This window comes from Zosterops lateralis (assembly GCF_965231275.1).
Source record: "Zosterops lateralis genome assembly, chromosome: 3".
In the NCBI taxonomy this organism is placed as follows: domain Eukaryota; kingdom Metazoa; phylum Chordata; class Aves; order Passeriformes; family Zosteropidae; genus Zosterops; species Zosterops lateralis.
Window position 1 is genome coordinate 19,913,935 of NC_139764.1, and position 26,884 is coordinate 19,940,818.

At 43.3% G+C, this 26,884-nt stretch overlaps 1 protein-coding gene across 1 annotated transcript; it reads left to right on the top strand.

Moving 5' to 3' along the window:
• Positions 1-21,065: 21,065 nt before the first annotated feature.
• LOC310906743 (acrosin-like) lies at positions 21,066-23,278 on the top strand (the record flags this gene model as incomplete). Its single annotated transcript, XM_083856199.1, has 5 exons — positions 21,066-21,136; positions 21,397-21,639; positions 21,954-22,219; positions 22,486-22,631; positions 23,090-23,278. 5 exons carry the CDS (start codon positions 21,066-21,068, stop codon positions 23,276-23,278), a joined length of 915 nt encoding a protein of 304 aa, XP_083712325.1.
• Between the last annotated feature and the right edge of the window lie 3,606 nt (positions 23,279-26,884).

Here is a 26,884-nt window from a genome sequence, read left to right on the forward strand (position 1 = left end):
TAGGCAAAATGGTTGAGTGCCTGACTGAGCAGAGAAATGGAACTGTCCTGGATATGAAAAATAGCCACACACCTGAGAAAGAAACAAGAAAAAGGAGAAAAGTGCTGGCTGCCCAACTGGAGCATGCAGGAGCTTCCACATGCTATCCTTTCCTTGTGCAAGTGGGATATTTCCTAGGAATTGTGCAAACTAATTAAGTGTCTCAAAACATCTGAAAAATAAAAAAAATAGAATAATCAAATAAATTAGAAGCCCACTCCCACACAGATCCTGTTATTTCTCTACATTATGAACTAATATATACCTACAGATGGAAAACCTGGTTTCTGAACATTTATAGATCTGTACACAATCCGGACAAAATTCTCTAGTGCTTTATTACACGTGTGCTTGTGTCTGAAAAATGTCTTTTAACTTACAGAATGAGGAGTTTGCAAGAAGCCTTTTGCTGCTAACAGCAAATATCAATTGATTCATTACTGTTCACAAGACTTGAACATTTTGGAACAAGAAAGCCTGAATTCTCATATTCCCCTAAGTCACAACAGTGAGCAGCACCACCCCATGCCTCATGGTCCATGAGGTTATGGAAGACCCTCCTGGAAATGCAGGGACCTTGCAGAAAACAGCAGAGAAATCAGCTATCAGGTAACTGAAGTTCCTGCACTACATTAAAGCTGGGCAAAGGTTTTAAAAGTGTAGTCAGAGGTACTACCAGTCACCACTTACTCCTGTCTCTCAAATGGTAAATACAGGATTGCTATGGCTAGCAACAGACCACAGCTTTCTACTAACTCTGAAAGCCTTGTCTGGACTCATCCCAGCCTGACTAGAGCATTTTTTTTATTTTTTTTTTAAGTTTAAAAAGTAATTTTTAATGACCATGTGGAAACTGCTTGCTGATTTACTTCCTTATCTTTGGTTAATTATGTTCTACAGTCACCATTTTTATGGAGTCAGCTGTAACAAGCAGCTCATTAGTACTCATGGATGAAGGAGACTTAAGTCATCTAGAACAACAAAATAATCTAGGTGTAAAGGCAAGGTGTGACAGCTGAAGGCTTGAGAGTAAGAATGCAGGTTACAATAGAGAGGAGTAAGACATTTCGTGGCATGAGACAGCATTGGGGGCTCTGGGGATGCAATTATCTCACTAATCAAAGACTCAAAGAATGTCTGAAACTGCTATCCAGGTGAATAAAGTGAACAAAAGAAGATTCTAATAAATGTAGACACTCCAAACAGCAAATTTGGGTGTAATGTGGAGATGCAGATTAATGAAAAAACTGAAGTGTTAAAGCATGGTAGAAAAAAAATAAACTGAGAGTGTTCCCAAACATAGACTAGAGAAAGAGGGAAAGACCTTCAACACTAACTTCATAGCTCTTCCTGTGTAGGACTTAGGAGATTGATGACACAGTAACTCCTGTTCTAGACTGAAGCCAGGGAGATGGTGCATAAAAGCAGAGGAAGGCTATGTGTAAAGGAGTGTGTATACAGCTATTTTAACCACATCATTATTGGAGTATTTTCCAGAATTACACTCCATTTTCCTTTTCTCTTCATTAATTATACTATAGCAATTCAGTTACACAAATAATATTTGACATTACAGACAAGGTGTGTTTTCTTTCTACAGAACAAAGAACACAATTTTGAGTACAATGCTACCTTTTGCTCATGGATGGTCTTCATACAGGCTTTGGATGCAACAAAGAGCAGCTGTGTTAATGTATGATCAGGCTATAAATTCAGCACTGCCAGTGAGAGAAAGATTGCCAGAATCTCTTACCAGCACAAGGGCATATCTGCATTTTGTTTTCTGGGCTGAACTAAGGTGACTCTGCTTGTGCTCTCCAAATCTGACAGCTGCAAATATGAACCCACACCATCACATTAGCCCAGCAGTGAACACAAGCCCTGCTGAGAGCCAGCCTCAGTCTACCCAGGTTCAGCACTACCCTAACACAGCCATACCACTCCCAGTTCACATCTGGCTGATTCTGTCTGCCTGCAAATCAACAGACACATGCTTGAAGATACAGCCCAGAAATCCAAAACACTTGTGAAAACTTTTTGTATTCCCTATTTCCTATCTATTCTCTCTCTCTCTCCCCCTCCCTCCCTCTTTTTATCTCTTTCTATTTTGATTTTCCAACAGATTTTTGGGTCTGGCTCCTCTCCAGGGCACACGGATGGTTTACTAACAAAAACTCTGCCTAAAATTTCACTAATGCCTTAGGCAGGGGCAATGTTAATAACAAACACTACACTGAGGTTGCTGTGACAAGATGGCCATTGGTTGATCATCCCCAAGCAGCACTGGAGATGAGCAGAAGCACATCTCAGTCCACTACAACTCAGCACAACATAGTCCTCAAGTGGATATTCCCCTTCATCAAATGCTCCTGTGTAGTGTAATGCCTATGAAGAAGCAGTCAGATGTGGTGTTCACTTCAAAAAACAAGTCAAATATGTTACCTGGATGAGCAATGACTAGTGAACACTTTCAGCTGTAGCCAGAGAGGTTGGTGGGGCTCGGCAGAGCAAACTGATTCAGTCTAATAATTGTCAGAGCTGAGAGTTTCAGGAGGAGATTTACAACAGCTCTGCAGTCTGGCTTTAGCCTTAAAAGTTAGGGTGGAGACTGTAAAGAATTGGCAGCTGATAACAGAAATGGAATGAAATCAAAATATCTATCCTTTGTTTATTCATCATCTTGAAATATTTATAATGGTCCAAGTAGCCCTCCACCCACCTCAAACTTGAGCTTTTAAATGTGTGTCCAGATTCAAGACTGGCAACATCTTGAGTCCATCTCTGGATTAACCCAAACCCCTCTATTTTGACCATTAACAGATACTTCAACAAAATGAGACCAGGATCTCAGCTAGCATCAGCTTTCTATTTGCTGTCTAAACTCAAATTAATATTAGGTGTCACAAGACTAAAATAATCCCTAATGAACCTGAGAAATGGCATCCTGAGTGAAGTCATGCAAGGCCTGACTTCAGCCAACAGCCCTTTGTTCTAAATATGTATATAAATAAATAAATACATACATAAAACAAATTTAGGGCCAAGTGCCCTAACAGAGCAGCATATATTACAATACCTACCCAACGGGATTTTAAGACTCCCTCTGACTTAACTTCAGCATTTCCCTCCATTCTATTTTCTTTAAAAAGAACTGTACACATAGAGTCCATATTAAAATCAGGAACATCCATAATGCTCCTGGAGTTCACATCTGCTGGTTTGTTGTTTTTTTTTTCCCCTCCTCTTTTAGGAGATGGTTGCCAGTAAGGAAGATTATATGTTGCCTTGAATTTTCCCAGAATATTTCTCTTTGGATCCAGCACTATGGTTCAGCCTTTTGCATACATGGAGAGGGCAGCTGGAACATTTCAGATACAGATGTGAACTTCCCCAGAGTTAATTATTCACATTATTGTTTGCATCTTCAATTTCAGTCACCCAGCTTGTATTAAAGTCCTGCATACTATGGACTAGTTTTGGTGCACCAATGCCTTCTGGGAATTTCTGGCTGCAACTACTGATTCACATCTAAATTCCCAGATGCTTTTTGATTTGTGCAACTGGTAGTGAGATTGTGAACACAGGTGGAAAAAAAACTTCTACCAGAAAAGCAGCCATTTAAGCAACATCACAGAGGAATCTAAGGATACCTCTTCTAAAATCTTTTAGCTGCATCCCTTATTTTCCACTGCATCCAGGCATCCTCTCCCTTTAGTGATCTGAAATTCCCAGCCCTGCAGACTGTCTTGGTGTACTATTTTTGCTGAAATTACAAGTCAGTTTATCAAAAGGTTTATGAATGATGACACTTTCTCCCAGACCTGAAGGAACAGTTCACTCATTCCCTCCATACCCTCCTTGCACTTGCTAAAGAAGAGCTGTGAGGTGTTTATGGTGATCTATTTCAGACTTCTTTAACATTGGATACTCTGGGTTCATGGTCTGACAACTGATTGATAAGCCCTCTTTTGTGGGCTGAGAATGACTGACCTTTTCCTCTGGGATTCCCATTATAGGGTAGCCCTGTGTCCTCTTTCTTGGCCAAGTGCCATGGGAAAGACAGCTTGCAAAGACAGCTCAAAGAATGATGTATGAATTAAAAAAAAAAAAAAAAAAAAAAGGAAGAAGGCTTTGAAAATCATTCAGCATGACTGTGCACACATAGTTTAATATACATGAGTCTTTTTATCCTGTAAGGATTCTTTCTCACATCTCTCTGTTGACCTTGAATGTTAAGATGAGCCTCATTTTAAATAGGTTTCCCTGGACATGTCTGATCTCTAGGCACTTTTTAAAGAGAATTATCTACTGGGATCAATTTCCAAACAAAATCCATCACACTCAAGACATGGATTTCCAACTTCACAAGCCATTAGTTAAACTGTAAGAAGAAATTGAAGCAACTACCATGGGCTTCCCTGAAAGTTATATGATCTTGTCAGTGCCTCAGAGGCCTGAGAGACCATTACTGGGGAATGGCTCATTGGGAGGATGAGAGGAAGGAGGAGCCAGCTGCTTTAGATGTGGGAAAGTCACTCATGCTCCCTGAGAAACTTCTTGGATCCCTTTTCCTCCACCAGTTATGGCAAAGGTATGGTTTCATTAAGCAGTTGATACCTTACAGAGCTGCATTATCTGCTTCACATCCATATCACACTTCACCCATTAATGTGCATAAGTCAAACTCTGAAACTCTGAGACTTCAGAGAGGTCAGAGGAGAGAGAGGGGGGAAAAAAAAAAAATCAAACAAACAAAAAACAGTGACATCAGAAAGGTACAAGAAAAAGCTACTGAAATACCTTGCAGTTGGGGAAATAACACTGCAAAATATTCAGTCCAACTTCTGTACAAGAGAGGTGACTAAAGTTATTCAGGTCTAAAATTTTCAGGCGGAACAAGAGTTCTCAAAGCTTTTTTTGGTATCTAGTCATTATACACTTTCCATGAAAAGCAATTTTTCAGAATCTCTCAAAGTTGAGGACTCTCAAAACATTGTACAAATTAAGAATTTAAACATACAGACACTTTTTCAATTTCTGTTTGCACATTTCTCTCACTAGATTTTTTGCATGGATTTCCATAGGGTTTATCCTGTACTTGTTATAGTTGCATTAGGTAGAAGTATTTCATTAGTTCTATGGCTTAGGACCTGTCACAACAACAGAGAACAGGGGGAGGTCTGGGAAAGCATCGGGATACCCATTGCCTTGGAAGATTGCTCAGGAATCTGTCAGTGTATATTTCATCAAACATTCAGATGACAATGACATATGGAGGGAGATTTTTTTCTCTCCTGTTTTTCCAGACACAGCAAGATGCTCATCATACTATTCCTGATGAATAGTATGTGTAGTGCCCATATTATTTACAAGTTCAAGCACCTAGGGAAGTCTGCAGAATGGAGGCCTGAAGCTAGAACCATTAATTTATTTTGTTCCTATGTTGTCCAAACTTAACACCATTCAGAGGTCAAGTCATGTACTGGGAGGTGTGTTTGGTATCTGCTGGCTATGATCAACAGAAAACTCATTTCTGCCATAAATACTAAGATAATAATAATAGGAGGAGTCATAAAAGCAAAACATGCTGTGGTGTCATTGCCACAATCCATATTGGGTTCAGTTGTAGGGTGGTCAGATTTTTATTAGTGATGAGTCAATTCTGTAGCCTGTCAAAATAACTCATTCATCCAAAAGGTCTGCTGAGTTTGCTTACTGCTTTAGAGCAAACCTGAAAGACTTGCCAAGGAAAAATTTCACAGGATAAAATAATATTAAATCCTGTGGTGTGGGCCTAAAAACAACCAAAATGCAACCATATCAAATTATTTTAATTTTATGCATAGGTAGATCATCAGATGCTGGACATTATCATATGTAGAAACACTTAACTCTTCTTTAACCTTACATTATTTTAGGTAGAAATGAGTCTGTTTAAATTTAGATTTAAATTTTTACCGAGTTTAAGTGTTAGAAGCACCTTCTAGAAAGATCCTGACAAGGCGCAGATCTGAACTACCTGGAAGTCCTTACTCAGCTTCAGATGAAAAAGCAAATATCAAATCCACCTATTCCAGTTGTCAGAGTACCAACCTCAGAATCACAGGCATTTGTTTGAACTCCAGTCTATATTGGCTACCAGAGTGAATGATAGAAATACAATCTAATACATTTTCTTTCTTCCATAACTCTTTTTGAAATTAGGAGTAAAAATGCTTATGCAAGCTGAGTTTTAGATTTCCAGAGAGAGAAAATGAGTAATTTCACTGAACAAACAATAACGACTGTAACAAAAGCAAGTTTACAACAGTGAAGGGGAAAGAGTGGAGAAAGGAGTGCTTTAAGTGTTGAATTCTTTTATGTTGGCTTTCTCCATGCAGAGACATTGACATCTCATATTTGTTATAGTGTTTGACAACATCACTTTAAACCAAGACACTGCTACACCTGGCTGACCCAGGAAGTGAGCATAATTCTGTTTCCAGCAGGACTAAAAATGGCACCAGAGTTTCAACAGGGGTAGTAGACAGCCTCAAGGATTTGATTATGGTGTACACAGATGAAGAACAGAACTTTACCCATTGGTAGAGGACCTAAGTATACCCGATGAGCAGGGGCACCTTTCTCCAGCATCAAAGGCAATGGAGCAGAATGAAATTCAAACATCTGAAAAGTCTAATGGCTGAAAATTAAAATAAGCTGTCAGTCTGCTTAAAATGATTTTTAATTCAAAATAAATCAAACTAACAATTTACAGATGTTTGGAAAGAAAATGTTTAAGTTACTCTCTTTCAAAGCCTGAGCCTTCCCTACCTTCACTATTCCACTCACATTTTACTGGTTGCAGTGGCTTTCTGCCACTGCCTGCTCTGTCCTGATGCACAGCACAAACCTCATGAGTTGGCAGGTCTTGTACTCTGGAGTCTGAAATCACATAATTTCTATTATCTTCAGGGTTAAGAAGTAGAAATAGAGAGAAACCCAAGAGTTGATCATCTCTTAACAGAAAAATATATGAAGCCTATATATCTATGTATACATAAGTAAAATTTAGTGGAATTGTGGAAATCTTAAGCAGTAAAGTAGATCCTTAGAGAAAGTAGTAGAGCACACAGATTTTTTAGGATTTATTGCTAGCACTTTCTGAAAGCTCATGTATGAAGCCCATCTGTATCGACAAGCCAGAAAAGGAACCTCAGATTATCTTTGAAGCTCACAGGTCCAGTCTAATGCTTCCACCTGTGAGGGAAGCTGCGTGGCTGGTGGATAGCAAGAAGAAAGGTCAGCATTCACTGGCTTTGCCTCTGTTCCCTCCATTCAGACAAACTTTAGGTAAGGAAGGATATGGCTACCATTTCTTTCATCTACTGGTATTTTCATTAATGTTGGCCAGTTTATACTGTTTTTGCTGTTCAGTTACAGTCTTACTTTATATTGTTTCCTCCATGATGGGAATTGATGGGAATTTTTTCAGTATTAAATTTTTTTCCACAAATATTTTACTTCTCCAGTGGAAAAAAAAAAAAAAAAAAAGTGCATTGGTATCACTAGGTTGGTGTTGATCTAGCAAAAAATTTCCTTCTGCTGGTTCTGTGATCTGGGAGAAGACAAAGAAGGGAAAGGGAGACTTTGATACAACAAATTCATCATGAAGGACATGAATGCAGCTGAGAGAAGCAAGTCTCAGGCTGACTAAGACCCGGTGCACTGGCTTCTCCCCAGTGAACATATCCCTGTGTGTCTTTCTTCAGAAATGAACTTTGGAGCCTAAATCACTCTTGAAACATGTTCAAAATTACCCTGGAAACATTTACAACATCAACAGTAAAACTGCAGGGAAAACTTTTCTAAATCAATCCCTTATGCATTTGTGCCACCTAGTGAACAAAGCCCAGCTGAAGTGCTTTTGTGAGAGGGAAGACAGAACCTTGGTGTCCTCAGAAATGCTTGTTGGCTCTGAAGTGTGCTTTGGTGGCTCACTGAGTTAACTGCCTTTGTCCATCACTGTTGGGCTGCCAGTTTCAAACCCTAGAAGGACAGCAAATTTATGTGACACAACAAACCAGGGCCACAAAAAGCTCTTCTGTGTCTCAGGGAAAAAAAAAAATCAAATAGCTGGAACTCACTCTCATCCTCTCACAGTCCCATAAGTGACATTAACAGTCAGTGTGTGCAACAGAGAAATGGGCAACTCAGAGTCATTCTGGGTTCAGATATATAGAGTGTAACACCTAAATTTAAACAACGGGTGTCTGCTATTCTGCAAGGGGAACCTTAATATTATTCAAATTAATATCCACTTGGACTGTAAAAACCATACTGGTATTATCCTGGGACACAGTTTCCTATATAGCTCATTGCTATTTTGGGACCATAATACATTATGAAGACATAGCATTATTCATAGTAATAGCAGCCTTGAGGCCCCAGCCAAAAACAGGGAAACTTGAGCATAGCTATGATTTACAGCCTAATCCAATAAGAGGGGGAAAAGGAGAAATCCTCATTTTACAGATGAGAACTATGAAGTTACATAGGCAGGACATGTTTACACCATATATTTTAGGCCAAATCCAGGGTCTGGTGATGATAATGAGCCAGTGTCCGGGTGTAAACAGGGTACTGTATGCATGTCTAAGAGGTTCCCTTGTCTCTGGTGTCAGGCTCCTGCACGTTTTCCAGGACTGCTCAGACAAGGGACTAAGGAGGCCTGCAAAGATCTCCTAAAATACTAGCTGATTTTGATTTCATTGTAATTTAAAGCTTTAGCTGTGGACCTCATTTTCAGATTTCAGGTCAAAATCCCTAACCAAGTGTTGTTACAGTATTTTGCTTTAAGCCAATATGTATATTAAACAACAGCAATCAGATCCTGTGAAAGATACTTTGTTTATCAGTGTTTAAAATGTAGCAATATCCAAGCGCTGACTTCCCCTGCTGAGAAATAAACTCAGTTGCAGTACAAATGACAGCTCCACACGCTATAAAACAGTGCCATCTAGTGCATACTGGATGCTAGATTAAACAACTTTTTTCCTAGAAGGAAAACATCCTGAAAGCAACTGCTGAACACATATTCAACACAAAAATTCAGATTTCAATTGTCTGTAAAACTTAGGCCTGGAGTACACAAATTAATTCTATCTGTTCAAATTTTGAGCTCTTTCATTAAATGCATATTCAAACAAAACATTTTCTTTACAAGTAATTCATAGCCATCCCCAAAATTAGGCATGGATTCATTGTAGCAGTATTGGTTTCACAGCCTGTGTACTGTATTCTCCTAAGGAAGAGTAAAGCAACCAAAGAATCACTAGTGAATCTCAAGTAATGAGATTTGATTGCTCATTAAAACCTTCTGATAAGGCATTAATAAGAGCTAAACACCCAAATTCACAAACCACTGTTTTGCTTCTGAGAGCAACACTACAATTAATACAGAAAACCAGAAGATACTGCTTGCAGAACAGAAGAGAATAAAAATAAAACCTGCCAGAGCAGCACCAGATGATCCTCAGCACACCTGCAAGAAAGCTCACACTGGAGAAGCCAGGGGAACATTTCCCCAAATTTTCCATATCTCCGCCATGGTAGGACAAGCTTAGAGCTATGCAAGGCAAAGGAGATGGTGTGTTCTAAGAGTTTCACATGTAGGAGTCTGGTGCATTGTGAAATTAAACCACTCTTCAGGACAATAGCCAAGCTTCCACCCATGGTACAAGATAGTGTGTGACAGTTACCAAAAGGGATGTGTGTCCCTGCCCCCATAGCCCTGTCACAGAAGGGTCATTCTTAGTGCTCATAGGAAGCTTTTTGCATCTCCCTGCTCCTGGATGCCTCACCAGACCCTTCAGGACACTGGTTACCACTGTCATTTAAAAGGCGCTGGATGCCCCATAAGGAAGTACAACCAGTGCAAAACAGAAAATACAAAGCTTGTTACTGAAACTCTTTGTTAAGGGCTGTATTATCTTCGGTCCCAGATGCCTACCAGATATCATATCTAGTATCAGATGCCTACCAAATATCTTCAGCCATACTTGTCTGAGATGTGATTTTAGCAATTTTCACCCGGTGTATTTGTCTTGCCAGAGGTATTACTATGCTAGAAGTGTACAGGCTGTAACATCGATAATTCAATAGGCAGAAGTCTTCCTCTGAACCTGCAGTGATCCAGCTTATCCATGGGAAGGAATGACCCCAGTACCACTGGAAGACTCTGCCACCGCACAAGGTGCCATAGTCTTGACTGTTTGCCCTGATTTAAGGGTGCTGGGGCTGTTTCAGCAAGATCAGAAATGTCAGCTCAGGTGTATTGGATTAAGTCCAGGTATAATAATTGCATTCTTCCTGTCTACATTTCCCTTTTGTTTTTTGGGATAAACTATTCCTCATGCTGCAGTCTAAATTGTGTTTTGCTGCTCTGTGTGCTAAAAAGCTGCCATATTCCACCCCAAAGTTGGATGTATTTAAAGGATGGATTAACTGTTCTTTATGTATGCAGTTTGGAACTGGATTGCAAGGTCCATTGTGTGTTTTAGGATCACTGTTATTTAAAACAGTGGTTTACCACTGGTATCTTCCCCTTATACTCAAGTCTCAAAAGCAGCATATGATAAATAAACCACTGCAGAGAGTGGGTTAATACCCACAATGAGCCAAAGTCAGTGTTTAGTTTGAAACTGATTGTTGCAATGTTTTACTAGAGGGGGCTGGGAGGGAAATGGCCTCTTCAGAATTAAGGAAAAAATAATCCACTTACATCATAGAAAGCTGGAATCACATCAAAGGCAGTGAAAGCTCAGAAATTGGCAGCTTGAGATCCACTAAGAACTGAAATGAATTTATACCTTTTTTTTATAAAGCTGGAACAATGATTCAAACAACTTAATCCTTTAGCAGTTTCACAACCTTTTGTTATTTTTCAGAAGTCCCTCTCTTGTCTTGGTGTGTCAAATCACCCATTTAAATCTTTTGCATATTAGGACCAAATTGTGCTCTCCTAAGTGTTTGATGCTGTTGAGTTCAATGTGCTTGGGAGAGCTGCAGAGCTTGGCCTCTGGCCTTGACACAGAGGAGATGCCAAAGTGGGGCAGCATAGCTTGAGGACAGCACACAGCTCTGTTCTCTGCAGAGTTATGGTCTGCTGGAACTTTTTGTAGAAAGTCAATAAACCCTCATTTTTAAAATGGGAGTAATGCCAACCTACCTCCCAGGAGAGCTGAAAAGTTTAAGCACATCTGTGTGACAAAGCCTGTCTGGTATCAATGGGCCATCACAGGCTCACTGGCCTTTCTGAATAAATGCACACATGCACACACACATATATACATACGTATGACCTCTTCAGCCCAAAATTGTCAGTAGAGCATAATTTAGATTCAGGATGATTGATGAGATGTAGCATCTGAGCTAAAGTGTAGGGCATGGTCTCTTTGGTGCCAGAATAAATGTTCTGGCTGGACCCGTGGTACATAAAATGCCCATGCCAAGCCCCAGATGGGGAAGGGGCACTAAGGCACAGGCCTGGGAACCCTTCAGCCCAAGAGGGGGGCTAATCCATGGCATCTCCTTTCCCAAGTTTCACCTCAACACAGAGCATTAATAAACCAGATGTTATCCCAGTCTATTCCCCTTTTGAAGGTACCTCAGTGGATAGCCAAGAAGGTAAAGCTCACGAGAGGAAGAAGGAGCCTGATCCTGTAGTTAGGCAGTTGAGGTGCTCAGCTGCAAAGAGGATCACCTGGGCTGCTTCCTCCTTTTAGGGACCTGTTGAGGTGTTGCTTTTTCCACTGGAAATAAAGGAAATATCTCCAAATAACCCCTTTCAGATAGAAAGCTTGACCACCACTTTAGGTGCTGGTTTCAAGCCCTTAATTGCAGGCTCGGCCCAGCCAGGCCAGCTCCTGCTAGCACCAGTGTGTTTTCTGGAGTAAACACCACGCTTTTCCTGAAACCATGGGATGAAGCTTTAGACACACAAGCACGCACATGCCTGTGTTGGTTTTCTGCAAAGTTAATCCATGCACATTCTTGGTGTAAATTTACTTTTGAACGTTTCCTCTGTTGACAGCCACATTTACCAACCAGCAGTATCCTGCTAGCCCCCTGCAAGAGCTCAGGACTCTTGTACTGCAAAAATCACCCCTTTGAACAGGGGGACTGCATCACTCTGAGTGTCAGGGAAGCAGATAGAGAACATCCCAAGCAGCTCTTCTAGAGGTAGGTAAGAGAGATTGCTCACAGCTTCCACTGAGAATCATGACAGTAAATGGAAGAAGATCAGCATTTGTAGAAAGCCATGCCCCTAAGCATCTTACCTTCTCCTGATGGAGTAGGTAAAAGATGGTGAAATATATTAGAAACTTGCCAAGATCTCACAAGAGCCCTTGCTAATGCTCTTCTTTCTGGTTTTAATACGTAGTTCTAACCTTGGTAGAATCTGGTTCTCCCAGAGCTCTCAATTGAGAAGAATTAGTCCCCAGGCAGTTTGGTCATTCTTGTTCGGGAAGTACTTAGAGGAAAATCTTAAATGGGTAACATTTTGGTTTCCTTCTACAATTGTTTCAAAGCAATAAACCACGTTAGTCAGTGAGGGGCTTAGCCTCCTCTAGTTTTTGATTCAAGGTCCTAGGCTGGCTGACACAGTCACATTCAGACACACAGTAACTGAATGGGAAGTGAGGGTGCTTTACAAGCATGATAATTACAGCAGTTAATTAATTGCAGAGTGTCACAGGTGTGCCTAACAACACATCCTTTAGTCAAGTCCCTACCCCAAGGACCTTACAGTCTAATCTGGACGGACATAATTAAAGAATGACTCATAGAAACAAGAGCAGAAGCGAGTCGAATTTGGGCTCATCTCCCTTTTTGTCTGTGGGATGTGCCCACCCCTGTGAGTAGCTCCTGTTGCCGGACTTGTTTTCCAGCGGGGTCTCTCCGTTCCTGAGGTTCTGCCGCCCTCCCGCGGCCACTCGGGCTTGTCCTGCCGGCTTTGGCGGAGCTTCCAGCCCACCCTTCTTTTCGGGATGCCATCTCGTGTCTGTGTGTATGTGGCATCCCGCAGTCCCCGGGCTCAGTACTCTGCTGGCTGAGGTACACATCTCTTCCTTTGTGTCTCAGAAAACGAAATATTTTCCCTCCAGGAAACATTTTACTGCCTTTTCCTTCAGAGCATAAGGTGCTCATAGATTCATAGACTGTCCTGAGCTGAAAGGGACCCACAAGGATCACTGAAGTCCACCTCCCAGCATTGTCCAAATGCTCCATGACCTCTGTCAGGCTGTGTGCATTTCCAGTGCCCAACCACTCTCCAGGTGAAGAAGCTTTTCCTAATGTCTAATCTCAACCTCCCCTGACACAGCTCCAGGCCATTTTCTCAGGCCCTGTCACTGGTCCACAGATCATGAAGTCAGGTCCAGATGATGATACTGCAGGGTCAGTAACACATATTGACACAGTGAGAAACCAGCAGCCACAGCAGCACCCTGAACTTCTGGAGCTTTTAGATAAATGACAATCCAGCCTGGATCCTAAGGCAGAAAATAAACTCTTGCAGCCTAGGTCACTCACTCCTGAAAGGCTCTTCTGAACCCCTACCACCATCTTTGTGTGAGCTGAACCAGAATGTCCTCCTGCATTTGTTTGACTGTGTCCTTTGGTCATATACTTTGTTATGAAAGCCAGCAACATCTTTTCAAAGAATTACCTCTGAAAAGCAAAAAAACTGCATGAGTGAAGATCCGAAGCAGCCCTCAGCAACTGAGGGAAAAGACTCTGAAGGACTTGGGAAAACTTCTTAAGGAAATATGAAATAGCAGCAAGGAAAGACACAGATTTAGTATTTTGCCTGGGCAATGCTCTTGGGTTCTCATAAGCACCCCTACAAAATTTTTATAGCACCACAGATAATTCTTACTTGCATTTCCATAAAATAAACAAACAAATTTACATAGTCTTACAGAGAACCAACAGACCCTTTGTCCATACACATGACAGTTCAAAAATCTGGGCTATCTCAGGCACACAGCTCAAAGAAAGATTAGGGATGTCCCAGCCAGCTGAACAGCAAATGTTTATTGCATAAGAAAATTGTGGTGATGTAAATATTGTTGAGTTTCCAAGGAAATAGTAAAAAACTTCACACCCTCCATAAATGTGTACACATCTTTGGACAAGGTCAGCTCTATGGCTTTGTGACAGAATGTGAGAGACATGTTGAGCCTTAAAATATGCTTGAAAATGTACAGTATGATATTGAAAAATCCAGATAATCCATTAACCTTTTACAGGTGTATGTATACACAGTCATATGTGGACAAAAACACCAAACTGAATAAAATACTTGAAGATTTTATTTCCATTTTTACTGAAGGATGTTTTAAATATACTTTTAAAAATTAAAAAAAAAAATCACATCATATATACAGGTCATGGAAAAATAAAAACATGAAGAAGACGCAAATTGTTCCAAACTCAACACAAAAATGTGAAGAAATATTTCACTTGCTCAGAAAAAAAATACCATAGGAAACGTCTCACTTCCAAAATAACTCCATCCATTTGTTTTACTTTTATTTTCTTCTACTCTCTCACCTCAAAATCGTGAAGAAATATTTTCTAGATATACACACACTTACTGTACTAAGCTCTCCAAACCCCAAGAGAAGAATCACCTACAGCAATTTTTTTTCCAGTTTCTAGAGAAGCTTCCCACAGGCATCACCCTCCCATTAGCAATTGATTACTTTTTCTCCCTCTCTTTTCAATTTACACCATGAAACATCAAGCTTAACATTCAAAATTTATCCCTTATTGCTCAAGTCAAATCTGTAGGTTTCTTTACCTATAGCATGGACAACAAGGATTGTGACACTTGTTCCTCAGTACAAGAGCAGGACAGATCACACACTGCATCTCTCAGCTTACACTGGCTCAATATGAATAAAGATGCTCCAGACCACCTGAGTAATGCAAACCCAAAGCCTGCTTCTACTATGACTGCTTTGCAGCTCTTTGTGTAGTGTATGGGCATTATTAGACAATGCAGAATAAAATTACTCAGCTGCAACGTGAATGAACCTGAAGAAATGAAACTATAGAAGTCAGGAAAGTCATGTTCAGCTTCCCATGCAAATGTCAAGAAAATTGAATCTTTAACTTTATGCTTGTCACAACTGCACCCAACTGTCCCATAAAAATACACAAAAGATCACAGTCTCCTGAACTCTGCTCAATCCAATCATATTTCTGGTGAAAGCTATGTTCATAAATGAGTTGGCAATTAACTTTTTTCCCCCATTAAAATATCTTTACACATCTCTTAGAATGCCTGAGCCTCAACTTGTAAATCATGCAGAGTAGCACCATGCTACAGACATAAGAAGTAGCAACAATCAGGATGTCTGTATTATCTTGCCATGTAACAAAAGGGCAGTGTAGACATACTTAGCAAACCAATATGATCACTTATGGAACAAATAATTCTTTTTCTTGGTCTACATTAGTATTTGAAGGGTGCAGTTTAATAAAAAACAGCAAAAATAAAGAGCTGGGCCCCGTAATCTAACTTTTCCCTGCCCTTCCGTGCTTACAGACAGTTGGAACTCCTTGGAAAATACATTAAGGACATTCCAATATGAAATTAAATTTCAACCATATATTTTTTAAAAAAATAGAAGTTTCCAGTATCTCTTTTTCTATGTTGTTTTGGTGTTTGTTTTTTGTGGTTTTTTTTTAAGAGAAAAATATTTTACCTATGAAAAGCAAAGCAATTAACTATTTTTTTCTCCTCTCTCCCAGACCTCCAGAGGAGAGCTACTTTAGATGTGTGACAAACATAAAGCACTTCTAGAAGTCAAGATCAGTATGGTCTTAGAAGAAATTCTGTTTCTTCCAGAAATACCAGGAGAGGGTTCCCAGACAAGCTGCTGGAAGTCTAGAAGACTCAGCATTGTTCTCAAAGTTTCTGGCAAGCCCATGCTGGGGAGAATTGAGATGTACCTTAAGATCAGCAAAGATCCTGAGGTATTACCCCAACATAGTCAGCTACCCTGTTTAGGTCAGTATCACCCCTATCAAGACTCACCAAACTCAGCATTTCTCAAAATAAAAAGCCATATGAAATCTTAAATATTTTACCATGCCTACATTTCATGACTCCATCTCTAGAAGAAAATCACTGAAAAAAATTTCAGTCACTATAGAAATATTTAGAAGCGTAACTTCCCAACAATGCTCCTCATTCAAGACATCTTCCAGCTGGGAAATTAGGCTAACAAGTCAACATCTGACAGAGAATGTACAAATGACACCAAAGAAAGCTTCAAGCATCAGCATCTTGTTAGCTAAAAGCCTCTCATACCTTTTCTATGTAGCTTCCCACAGCTCCAGCTCTTTATCTCCTCTCTTCCTTCTGCAGTTCCAGCTCACTCCTTCCTGTCCCTAGCACGACCACCTATCCCTTCTTCCTCACCGCACAGCCAAGAGACTCACTACTAACTAACTCACTCTTTTATCACACCCATAGCTGTGAGGGCAAGGCTGTTCCCACTCTTTGGTAATTAACACAGCTGCAATATATCAGGGGCATGATTGCTTTCAGCACTATCTCTGTCTGTCTTCCCACAAACATCAAACTAAATAATTAGCAGATTGTTCAGTAAAAGCTCTTAGGACAGATTTATTTCCTTTTTAATTTCCATGCTGAATCTGAAGCAACCACGATCTCAGCTGTCCTTCAAACATCCACATTGGAAATATGGAGGTATCAGGAAGTCACTTAAAATTTGATGTTTCTCCCCAAAATAAATGAAGAACGTACCATCCTGTGCAACTTAGGTAGCACAATTTTTTTCAGAATTTGAAAGACAACAATGACATAAAGTTCTTTCCAAGGAAAGTATGTGCAATGACCTCAAACAAATATTAAAGGAAAGAAAGCAGATTGTGCAACAAAAGCACAACTAACTTTGTAGTAAAAGATTACTCATATTAATTGTATCCAAGCACACACATAAAAAGAACTTACATGATCCAGGGTCTGCTTTGCAAATAATATTCAGTATTGCTAACACTCACAATTGCATTTAGACTGTACCTCCCCACATGTAAGCAGTTAGCACCATAAATAAATACCAAAATATCCAACAACTTACAGAGTTGTCTGCAGCTGAAATGCTTAAGTGACCTGGGAATGCTCTCCACTTTTCTCTCAAAGCATAAGTGCAGAATAGTAGTCTCCATGGGCAACAGGTGAAGAGCTACAATGTTGAGAATTCGCGACTTCCCTGAGTTTTCAAGAATATAAGTCAGAAAGTTTTAGAATGTTTCAGGACAGACAACGGGAGCATGTGAATTTGGTACTTTCTTGGGCACAGTCCTAAAATTCAGGAGAGGAAACATTTTTGTAGTTCTGTCTCCCTTATGAAAATCTGCCCAACCATGGATGAAAAGAGACATCCAAATACACTCCAGCTTTTCAGTTGGATTGCAAAATGTTCTGTACCAAAAATGAAAATGACATTGTTGCAAGCTGGGCTGCTTTTGGCTGCAGGGATTATCTTTTACCATTTTTATGTCAGAATCATCTCTCAAAAACTAAATATCAAAAATGTGAGCATTCACAGTGGGCAGCTGCTCTGAATTTGGAGAACATCAGCTTCTGTTGGACAGTGGTTAACTGTTTGCTGAAGCTTTTTCATACAGAAATAATACAGTTGGTGATTTTTGCAGAGTCTATTGATTTCTGTGGCCATCACTTCCTTGAGCACAAACACACTGTGCCATGGTGGCATCCTGTGAGTGGCTCTTCAAGCTTCTCTCAGGAGCTACTAGCCTTGACTTTGGAAGCAGAAATAGTTTTTTATCACTTAGTGCTCCCAGTCTGAATCACAGAAGCAAGTTTATAAGCTATTCTTGGTTTTTCCTGATAGATCAAGACTTCTTTCTGATACATCAGGACTTGAAGAATTCTGTATGACCAAAGAAGTATGCTGGGCAAGTCAAAGCCTGAATTGAGCCACTCCGGTCTCATAGACTGAAGTTCTCTCTGATGAAACACATTTGCTTCTTCTTGTACTTTCTTTAACAGTAAGATATCTTCTAAAGGGATGAACTTGTTACTCCAGGATATTGGGATATTGGCCAGAACTACTCTGCTTGAGGTACAGAGGAGACAACTCAGACACTCAGCAGATCCTTGAATATCAAGACACCCACTATCTTTCAGTGAGTCAGGAAAGCATCACGACATAGTGGACTGAGAGTAAGAATAGTCCCAATGATTACACTCCCTCTGATTATAGTTTATTGTAAAAATCCAGTAGTGAAGTAATAAAAGGCACATTCTGACAACCTATGCAAAATGCCTCCAAACACAGACTATAATATGTTGACTCCTCATCCAATTACCCTATATGTTTAGTAGCTATGGAAAAAAAATAGACTGACGAAATCTTTACAAACACATTCCCCTATGAAAATTATTTTGAAACACTGAACTTTAATAAATGAAGAAATGCTTTTCTCCAGCTCTCACCTAAGAAGGTAGCTGTGTATTTTCATAACACGGGCAAGCTCCCATCTTAAGTTCACTGCATTATGAGCTGCAAACCATAATTAATCTTTCTTTTAAGGAGCATTCATGTCTATATTAAAAGGGCTTTTCACAGCTCTCTTCCACCTTCTCTTTCAAATGTTAAACACCAAATCCATTCACACTATGTTTAGTCTTATGAGACCACATTTCCTGCAACCCAGATCCTCGTCAGCCTTGCTCTCCAGAGGCCTCTCATTAACCTCTCTCTCTCACAGAAGGTGATCCTCAGAAACAGACACTCCGTCAGTGGGGAAGCAACAGGAGAACTCAGACTAGGCATGACTCTGGGGATGGTTTTCCATCAGCCATGAGTCAATCTGCAGTGTGATGGATACTCATCTCTGTGAGCCTGCTGAGGGGCACAACAGGTAAGAGGATCTGGGGGTTTCTGGAGTCGACACCCGGGTGCCTGTTCTTGACAACGAGTTCACTGTCAGAGAAAGAAGTGGATGTGTTATTCCTTTTACCCAGTCTCCTCTGCTGTCATTTTTGGCTGATTACCTGAACACACATGAACCCTTGGAGAGTAAATTTCCTGTAGTTGGAATTGAAATTGAACACTTTAGTTAAAATAATATGACAACTTCTAATTAAATTAATTTTAATTTTTTTTTTTTTTTTTACTTTGTTCCTCTTGCTTTTTAAATGTTCACTATCCAAGTGTGGTAAACTACAATTATGTCTGGAAAACAAAGGAACAAGAGGTTTCCATATACACAAACTATGGAGTTTTACCAAGATTATTCCATGTTTATTCCTCTGTATTTTAGTTCAAGGCAGCCAATATCACTATAGGTGATACTAACAAAATTGGCTTGGCTAGATCCCCACTCGGCACCATTGTCCACTTTATGGCAACCAGTCCAGGACAAGGAGAAGGGAGCCTGCCAGAGGGCATTTCTGTGGCTGATGTGACCAGCTTGGACTGCGCTGCACCTGCATTTCGCTGCACCTTTTGCAGGAAGAATGATACAGTTTTGGCACTTCCCTGCTCACCCACTGTGGCTGTGACTGGATTGGCTCCTTACCCAAGTGCATACATACACGCTTCCTGTAGAAGCCCTGTTGCAGAGTGATTCTGTTTTGGGAAGAATCTTGTGGGGAAAAAGGCTGCAGAGAGCAGGGAGGCAGTGAAATTTCAAGGAGGCTGTTGTTATAAATGACAAACCCAGGGCAGGAACGAGTAAATAAAATTTAATTAGAACCCGTTAAAATTACAAAGAAAAGGTGGACAGCACTGAGCACATAGTGGGATTCTGCTCACCAGAAGCTCAGCTCACAAAATGGTGTCCCCACTTTTTATATGCCTGAGAACAGCATCAGCCTCATTAATATTCATGAGCAATCTTAATATGGCACCTTCCACAGTCTGTGTCTTGACCATATATGTGTACTTGGCTCCTCCCAGGGGCCACAGCATCTTCCTTATGTGCAAAGTTGAGTCCTCCCAAGGCCTGTAAGTCAGGCCTTCCATGCCTTTCATTGTGGAACCTTTCTTGTATCCTGGTTGTTGGTGCCATGTTACCCTGCCAGGCCTCCCAGCAACAAGTGTCACCAACTCCCTGCCACCTCTTAGAAGGGGCAGGTGCACACCTTCCCCACCATGTATTTACAGCCCTGTCAGGCAGAGCTCCCAGGCAGTAACCATAAAAGCAGAGGGGAGAACAGAAAAGGCTTCAAAACCATATTGGAATGACAAAAGTACATGTCAAAAGAACTGTAAAACTTAACAGAATTTCTCCCCACCATACTTAGTAACTCCTCTGCATTAGCATAAGCCAATAACTACACCTTATTCATAACAATGGCATGCTAATGTGTTTTCCTGCGAGATATTAGCAGGGAGTGACAGGAGACAGCCACTGCCTGCCCCAGGGCCTGCACAACCTCATACGGCAAGATAAGAGACATAAAGAAAGTTGCAGGGAGCCTTCTTACAAGGGCAGCTACTGATAGGACAAGGGACAATGGCTTTAGAGTGACAGAGAGTAACTTTAGATGGGATACTGGGAAGGAGTTATTGACTGTGATGATACAGAGGAACTGGTACGAATTGCCCCAAGCAGCTGTGGTTGCCCCATCCCTCAAAGTGTTCAAGGAGAGCTTCTGAGCCGGGCTCTGAACAACCTTCTCCAGTACAAACTACACATCCCTGCCAATGGCAGGAAGTCAGAGCTCTGTGATTTCCAAGCTGCCTTCCACCCCAAACCATTCTCTGGCCCATGGATTCAATGCTGGCCCTCCCGCAGTGGCCCCGGTTGCACAGGCACCCAGAGTGCCCCGGACACGGAACCCCCCCCTCTGTGACATCAGCCCCGGGGCCGAGGGCACCACGGGCAGCGCGGCTGCTGCGGGCACTGCGGCTGTGGCTGTGCTGCTGCACGGAGCCCTCAGTGCTGGCAGCTGACACGTGCCTCTGGCAGCCATGAATTGGCTCGGCCTCCTCGTCCTGCTGACCGTGGCCGGGATGGCACTCGGGATATGGGACAACTGTGGGTAAGTGGCCCCAGGCCCTGGGAGGGAGCCACGGCAACAGTTGGGGCCTTCCCTGGAGGGGGCCCACCTGTCCCCCATGGCTGGGCCACAGCTTCCCACCCACCATGGGGAAGCCTCACAGTTCCTTGGACAGAGATAAACCCCATGGGCTTCCCTGGCCTGCTGTGTGTGCAAGCCCCTGTGGGGAGGGCAGAGGGCTGAGCTTCAGGCTGAGCCACAGCAGGCCATGCAGCAGCATGGAAATGACTTTCTGCTTGCAGAGGGACCTGCGGCCTCCGGGCTCCACAACCTGATTACAGCTCCGTGACTTATTCCTACGGCAATGTAGCTTCTGACTACGGCAGTACACGCATCGTGGGTGGTGTAGGTGCAGCAGAAGCATCCTGGCCCTGGCTCGTCAGCATCCAGCATCCCTATTCATCAAACCTGGGCCATTGGTGTGGAGGGTCTCTCGTCACTCCAGATTGGGTCCTCACAGCAGCCCACTGCTTCGACCACTTTGAGTAAGGCAGAGTAGGGAATGGGGACATCCTCGTTATATCAGCAGGTGCCCTGTCAGCAGCACCACCTGCTACTCCCATCCCCTTTCCTCTCAGGCAGCCCCACTGCCACACTGCTCATGAGAAGCCTGGGATTGTGCCAAGGCTTTCCAGCAGCCTCCAGCTTGACATTCCCTCAGCCTAATGTGTGTGAGGGCACTGGCACCTGCCAGAGCACTGCTCCCTCTCTGCCTTGCCAAGCAGAGGTCTGGCAACTGCTGGGCTGCTGTGGCACATGGCTCTGCTCCCTCTCAGCCCTCTCTCCATCTCCTTTGCAGTAACATCAGCATGCTGTATGTGGTGCTTGGGGCCACCCAGTTCACTCAGCCGGGCCCTGGGGCTGTAGTTCGCAATGTGAAGCAGGTGGTGATACATCCGTACTACAAGCCTATCGACTTAAGCTACGATATTGCCCTGCTGCAATTAGACCATTCTGTCCAGTGCAGTCCCTACATCCAACTGGCCTGTGTGGCATATCCCAACCTAAGAATCTCAGAGTTTAACAACTGCTGGATCGCTGGCTGGGGTGTCACCACTGCAAGATGTGAGTTCCAAGAGTGAAACTGAGTCACGCAAGTGCACTGGGGAGAAGGTTTGGGCTTCCCCACAGTAGAGGCCAAAGCCAGGCTGCAGGATGTACCCCTGTGCCGAGATGGGCCTGACCTGCTCCCCAAAGGCAGGCAACAGGGACACAGTGCCCCAGTGCCTCTGCAGAGGGAAAGCCCTGCCCAAGGGAGAGGAATTCCCCTCAGACAGGGGAGGAGAATTGACATGGTGTTGCCGGGGACTTATTCCTTTCTCTGCTCACAGCTGATAGTCCAACTGATCGCATGCGGGAGGCCAAGGTCCAGCTAATCGATCTCCAGCTCTGCAACAGCAGTAACTGGTATGCAGGGGACATCCACCCCTACAACTTGTGTGCTGGTTACCCACAGGGCAACATCGACACCTGCCAGGTAGGAGCATGAGCCTCTCAGCCCTAACAGCACCAGCAGCCCTGGCAGCACCACCCCAACACAGCCCAGGGCTCTGCTTTGCCCAGACACTCAGTCACCCTCCCAGCCCCAGCTCCCTCCAACTGCTGGACGGGCTTCCCACACACTCCCCATCCACTCCTCCTTGCCCAGTGCCCCCTTTGTGCCAAAAAAGAAAGCCCAGCTAATGTTCTTGGCAGTGCAGAGATCCTGGTGCCAAATCTCCATCCTCTGCACATCCAGGAGCCTTGTGCAGAGAGAGCCCTACCCTACAGGACCCCAAGCCATTCACAGCCAAGCATCTGGAGACTCCAGCCCCTGAGCAGAGCCTTCCTCTGCCTGGAATGCAGCTCTGGCAGGGGCTGTGAGAGAGGAGGAGACAGCCTCAGTGCTGGCAGGGGCCACCAACACCACCTTAAATCCTCTCTGCTCTATTTCAGGGTGACAGTGGTGGTCCTCTCATGTGCCAGGACAACAACGCTGACTACTGGTGGGTCATTGGTTTAACCAGCTTTGGAAGAGGCTGTGCCAGAGCAAGGTTTCCTGGAGTCTACATCTCCACTCAGCACTTCTATGACTGGATTGAGTACAACATGCGTGCACACCACGCAGCTGAAAGTGCTTCCTGAGCAGCAGGACAGGCAGGATCCAGGCTAGGCTGCAGTGCATCACAACCATTTCCTGCTGGGACAATTCCTGCTGATCCAGAGGCAGCCTCAGTGTCAAAACCCTGCCCTGTCCTGATCACACTCCTCTCCTGTGTGCACACAAACTCTTGAGTTGTTTTAGGTGTTGAAATAAAGTTGTCTTTGTTCACAAGGAACCATCTTTTCAGTGTAATTCCAACTCCTGGGCAAGGCAACAAGTGCCACATTCAGCACATGCAGAATGAGCCTGAGGCACAAAGGGACAGAGTGGCTCCAAAGGGCTCCAAAGTGCCTGGTCAGAGAGGAGAGTGCTCTGAGCCACCATGGGCTGGAGGAACCTGGTACACCAAGCCTAGGAAGGGGATAGGACAAAAGCAGACACCTTGGGGGCAGTGCTCAAATGCCCATGGGCTGATGATTTAGGGCCTGGTGTAAGCTTGGGCAAAGGGAACAGACCTGAGAGAGTCCCAGACATAACAATGGAAAGTCCTGCCTCTTGAGTGGACTGCCAGTAATTCCTTGGGAAGGCTGACCTGAAACAGAGATTGGACAGAGATAAAAAGTAAAGTAGGTATTTCTTGAAAGGCCTCCAGGGTCCACCTTGGCCAGGACAGGATCCTGACCAGGGCTATCCACAAGGTGGACAAAGAATGGTCACAAAATGAATGATGGGTCACAAGAACTTACGTTTTTATAAGTTTTGGTTCATTTCCATATTGGGGTTTAATTGTCCAATTACAGCTGCAGGTGGTGAGGTCTCATCCTTCTTGTTTTCTATCTTCAGTCTCTCATTTTTTATGCTGTTGGGCTGAAAGTTGTCCTTGGTCCTCAGCAGGAAAAGGATTTGTTTGTCTACTTAGTCTGTAAAAAGAGCTTACTAGAACTTAATATGAGGCTAAGAACTACACCCCTAAGCAGCACAGAATCTGAAAATATGAAAGCTGAAGCTTAAAGGCATCACCAGTGCCCTAAGGCAGAGCCAGAGTTCACAGGTAGTAAAGGGGGATTGATGTGCCAGGTGGTCACACTTCACAGAAACTCAAAGGAAAAGCTGGGGGCATTCTGGGGAGAGGAACCTGGCAGGAACAGTAGGAGAGCACACCAGGAATGCCATGGAAGGCCAAGGTGAGTGGGCCAACAGCAGCTGCTACACCAAGGCTGTTCACAGGAAGGGCCAACCTAGGAGCCAGGGGGAAAAGATCCCTGGGCCTGGCTCCATATTTGGGAGGAAACAAGGGCAGAGACAGGGAGGAGTCAAGGAAAATGAGAAGGCTGTATGAGTCTGGCCAATGGAGAGAAAGAGCAGTCAAAGATCCAGCTGCACAGACACAAACTGCAGGTTGCTATGCTTCTTTGTCTGAGTGCTGCCCATAATCACCACAAGATGGGCCAGAACCTCCTAATCTCGACTCACTAATTAACAAAGCAGCTACAAACTGTACAAATTTGCCTCAAAAATTTATACTCTTTTAAATCAAGCCTCAATATTCAGGGTGGTGAAGGGGGAAAGAAAAAATGGTAGAATAATGCCATGAGGAAGACTTGTTGAAGACAGTTGCTGTCTTTTCCAGGTGAAGGCAAGTGAAGATTGACTTTCTAAATCTAATGGAAGGCTTCAAAATGCCTTGGGCTAGGTGTCTCTCCATCTGCTTCTGGATATTCTTCTTGGCTTCCAGGTAAATGGAGTCCTGTCCCATGGCACATGGCACTCTTCCCTTTGTATTAATCAAGATGGACTGGGATAAGAAAAACCACCCCACATCTGTACTGGCCCCTGCCACCCTGGCATAAGCTTCTTCAAATATTTGCTCAAGTAAATTTCGGGGGCTGCCTCCTCACTAAAGACACTGAGTCCAAGAATGACACTCGGGTTGGGGATGGTCACTACCCTGCCCAGTGGAAGACCAGTTTAGAGCTGCCCAATCATCTTGGCACAACCTAATTATGCTGTCTTGGCAAAATTCTGCTGCCCACAAGAATTTCTCCCAGTTCTGTACAACCTTGGCCATGGACATGTCCTCACCTAAACCAGGGATTTTTCCCATCACATCAAACACCTCGAGGCATGTGAAACCCCTTCTTGCATGCCAAGAAGGGACTTCCACCCCCTTCTGTGTGTAGCACCCATTGTGTGGCATGAGGGACACAAGGCTCTCCCTGTACCTGTCTGCAAAAGCCTACAAGCAGAGACTAGAGCCCCTCCACCTCACAACTTATGGGAGCCTCCACAAGTCCTCTGTGGCCACCTTACACTGATCATGCTGCACACACCTTCTTCACCCACTACCCATGACTTCACCAAACCTGCAGCAAATGTCACAACAATAGAGGGGCTCAATTCCAGGCTTATAATTTACACAGACTCTGCACATGGAATTGTAACACTCCTCCTCTGGTTCCTTCCTGCTCAATAGCTCCCAGGTGAATTCACCAGTACCTGATCTGAAGGACAGAGGCTCCAGAAGTACTGTAGTTAGGTCCCATCTGGGCTGCCAGAATGCTGTGGAATCTCCTCTGTGTGACCATTTCAGAGGTACATGTGGCTCCAACAAGTTCAGGGGTGACCCATTTGATTCTCTACCCACTCCACTCTCACCCAGTCAGAGCGGGTATCTGTACCCATTCAACCTCAGGATTCCTCCAGCAGACTCAGAGATGTCACATTCCATAAAGAGCCACTGACTCCTGCTGCAGCACTCACTGTCCATGCAAATCCCTGGCCTGTGCCACAGCTCCCTGTGCCCTCTGTCATGCAAAGGGTGTGCAGTCTCTGGTCCCAGGCTCCCACCAGCCAGAGCTCAAGCTGCAGCTGGCACTGCAGCTGCACACCCAGCTCCCTGCCCCAAATGGATTCCTCAGCCACTGCCTGTCCCAGAGACTGCACAGCCTCATCCTGCAAGAAGAGGGGCCTAAAGACAGCAGCAGAGAGCCTTCTTACAAGGGCAGGTCCTAAAGGACAAGGGGCAATGGCTTTACAATGACAGAGGGTACTCCTAGATGGGATCATAGGAAGAAATTCTTGACTGTGAGGCTGCAGAGATACTGGCATGGGTTTCCTAGAGCAGCTGTGGATGCCTGCCTTTCATGTATGCAGGGTCAGCACAGAAGACACAGACACCAACTTCAGGAATAAATGTAATTTACTGTAATTCAAAACCACAAAGAATGGGAAAAGGATAAGCTACGTAATGCATCTAATCATTACTATAAAAGACTACCTACAGTGATGTAGAAAAACACATCACAAGTTACCCTAATCCTTGACCATCATTCAGGTCTGTAAATTAAGTGGACTGGAGAACCACTCCCAGTAACTGGGAAATCCTGCAGGTGCCTTCCCCAACAGGCAATGAGGTTTCTGACTGCCCTGTGAGAGGGCCCCATCTTTATACTGTTGGATAAACAAGCTACCAGAATTTCTAGTGCAGGATCATCTGTATTTCTTCTCCTCTTGGGATGCTCCCAGGGCCTTGGAGGGCTCCAGGAGGAACCAAGGGAGTTGTCCGTGACCCTACACTCCCAAAAGAAGGCCCAATGTGGCCTTGTCCCATTTCTAAATAGGGAAAGGCAAGTCCATGTTTTGCCAGT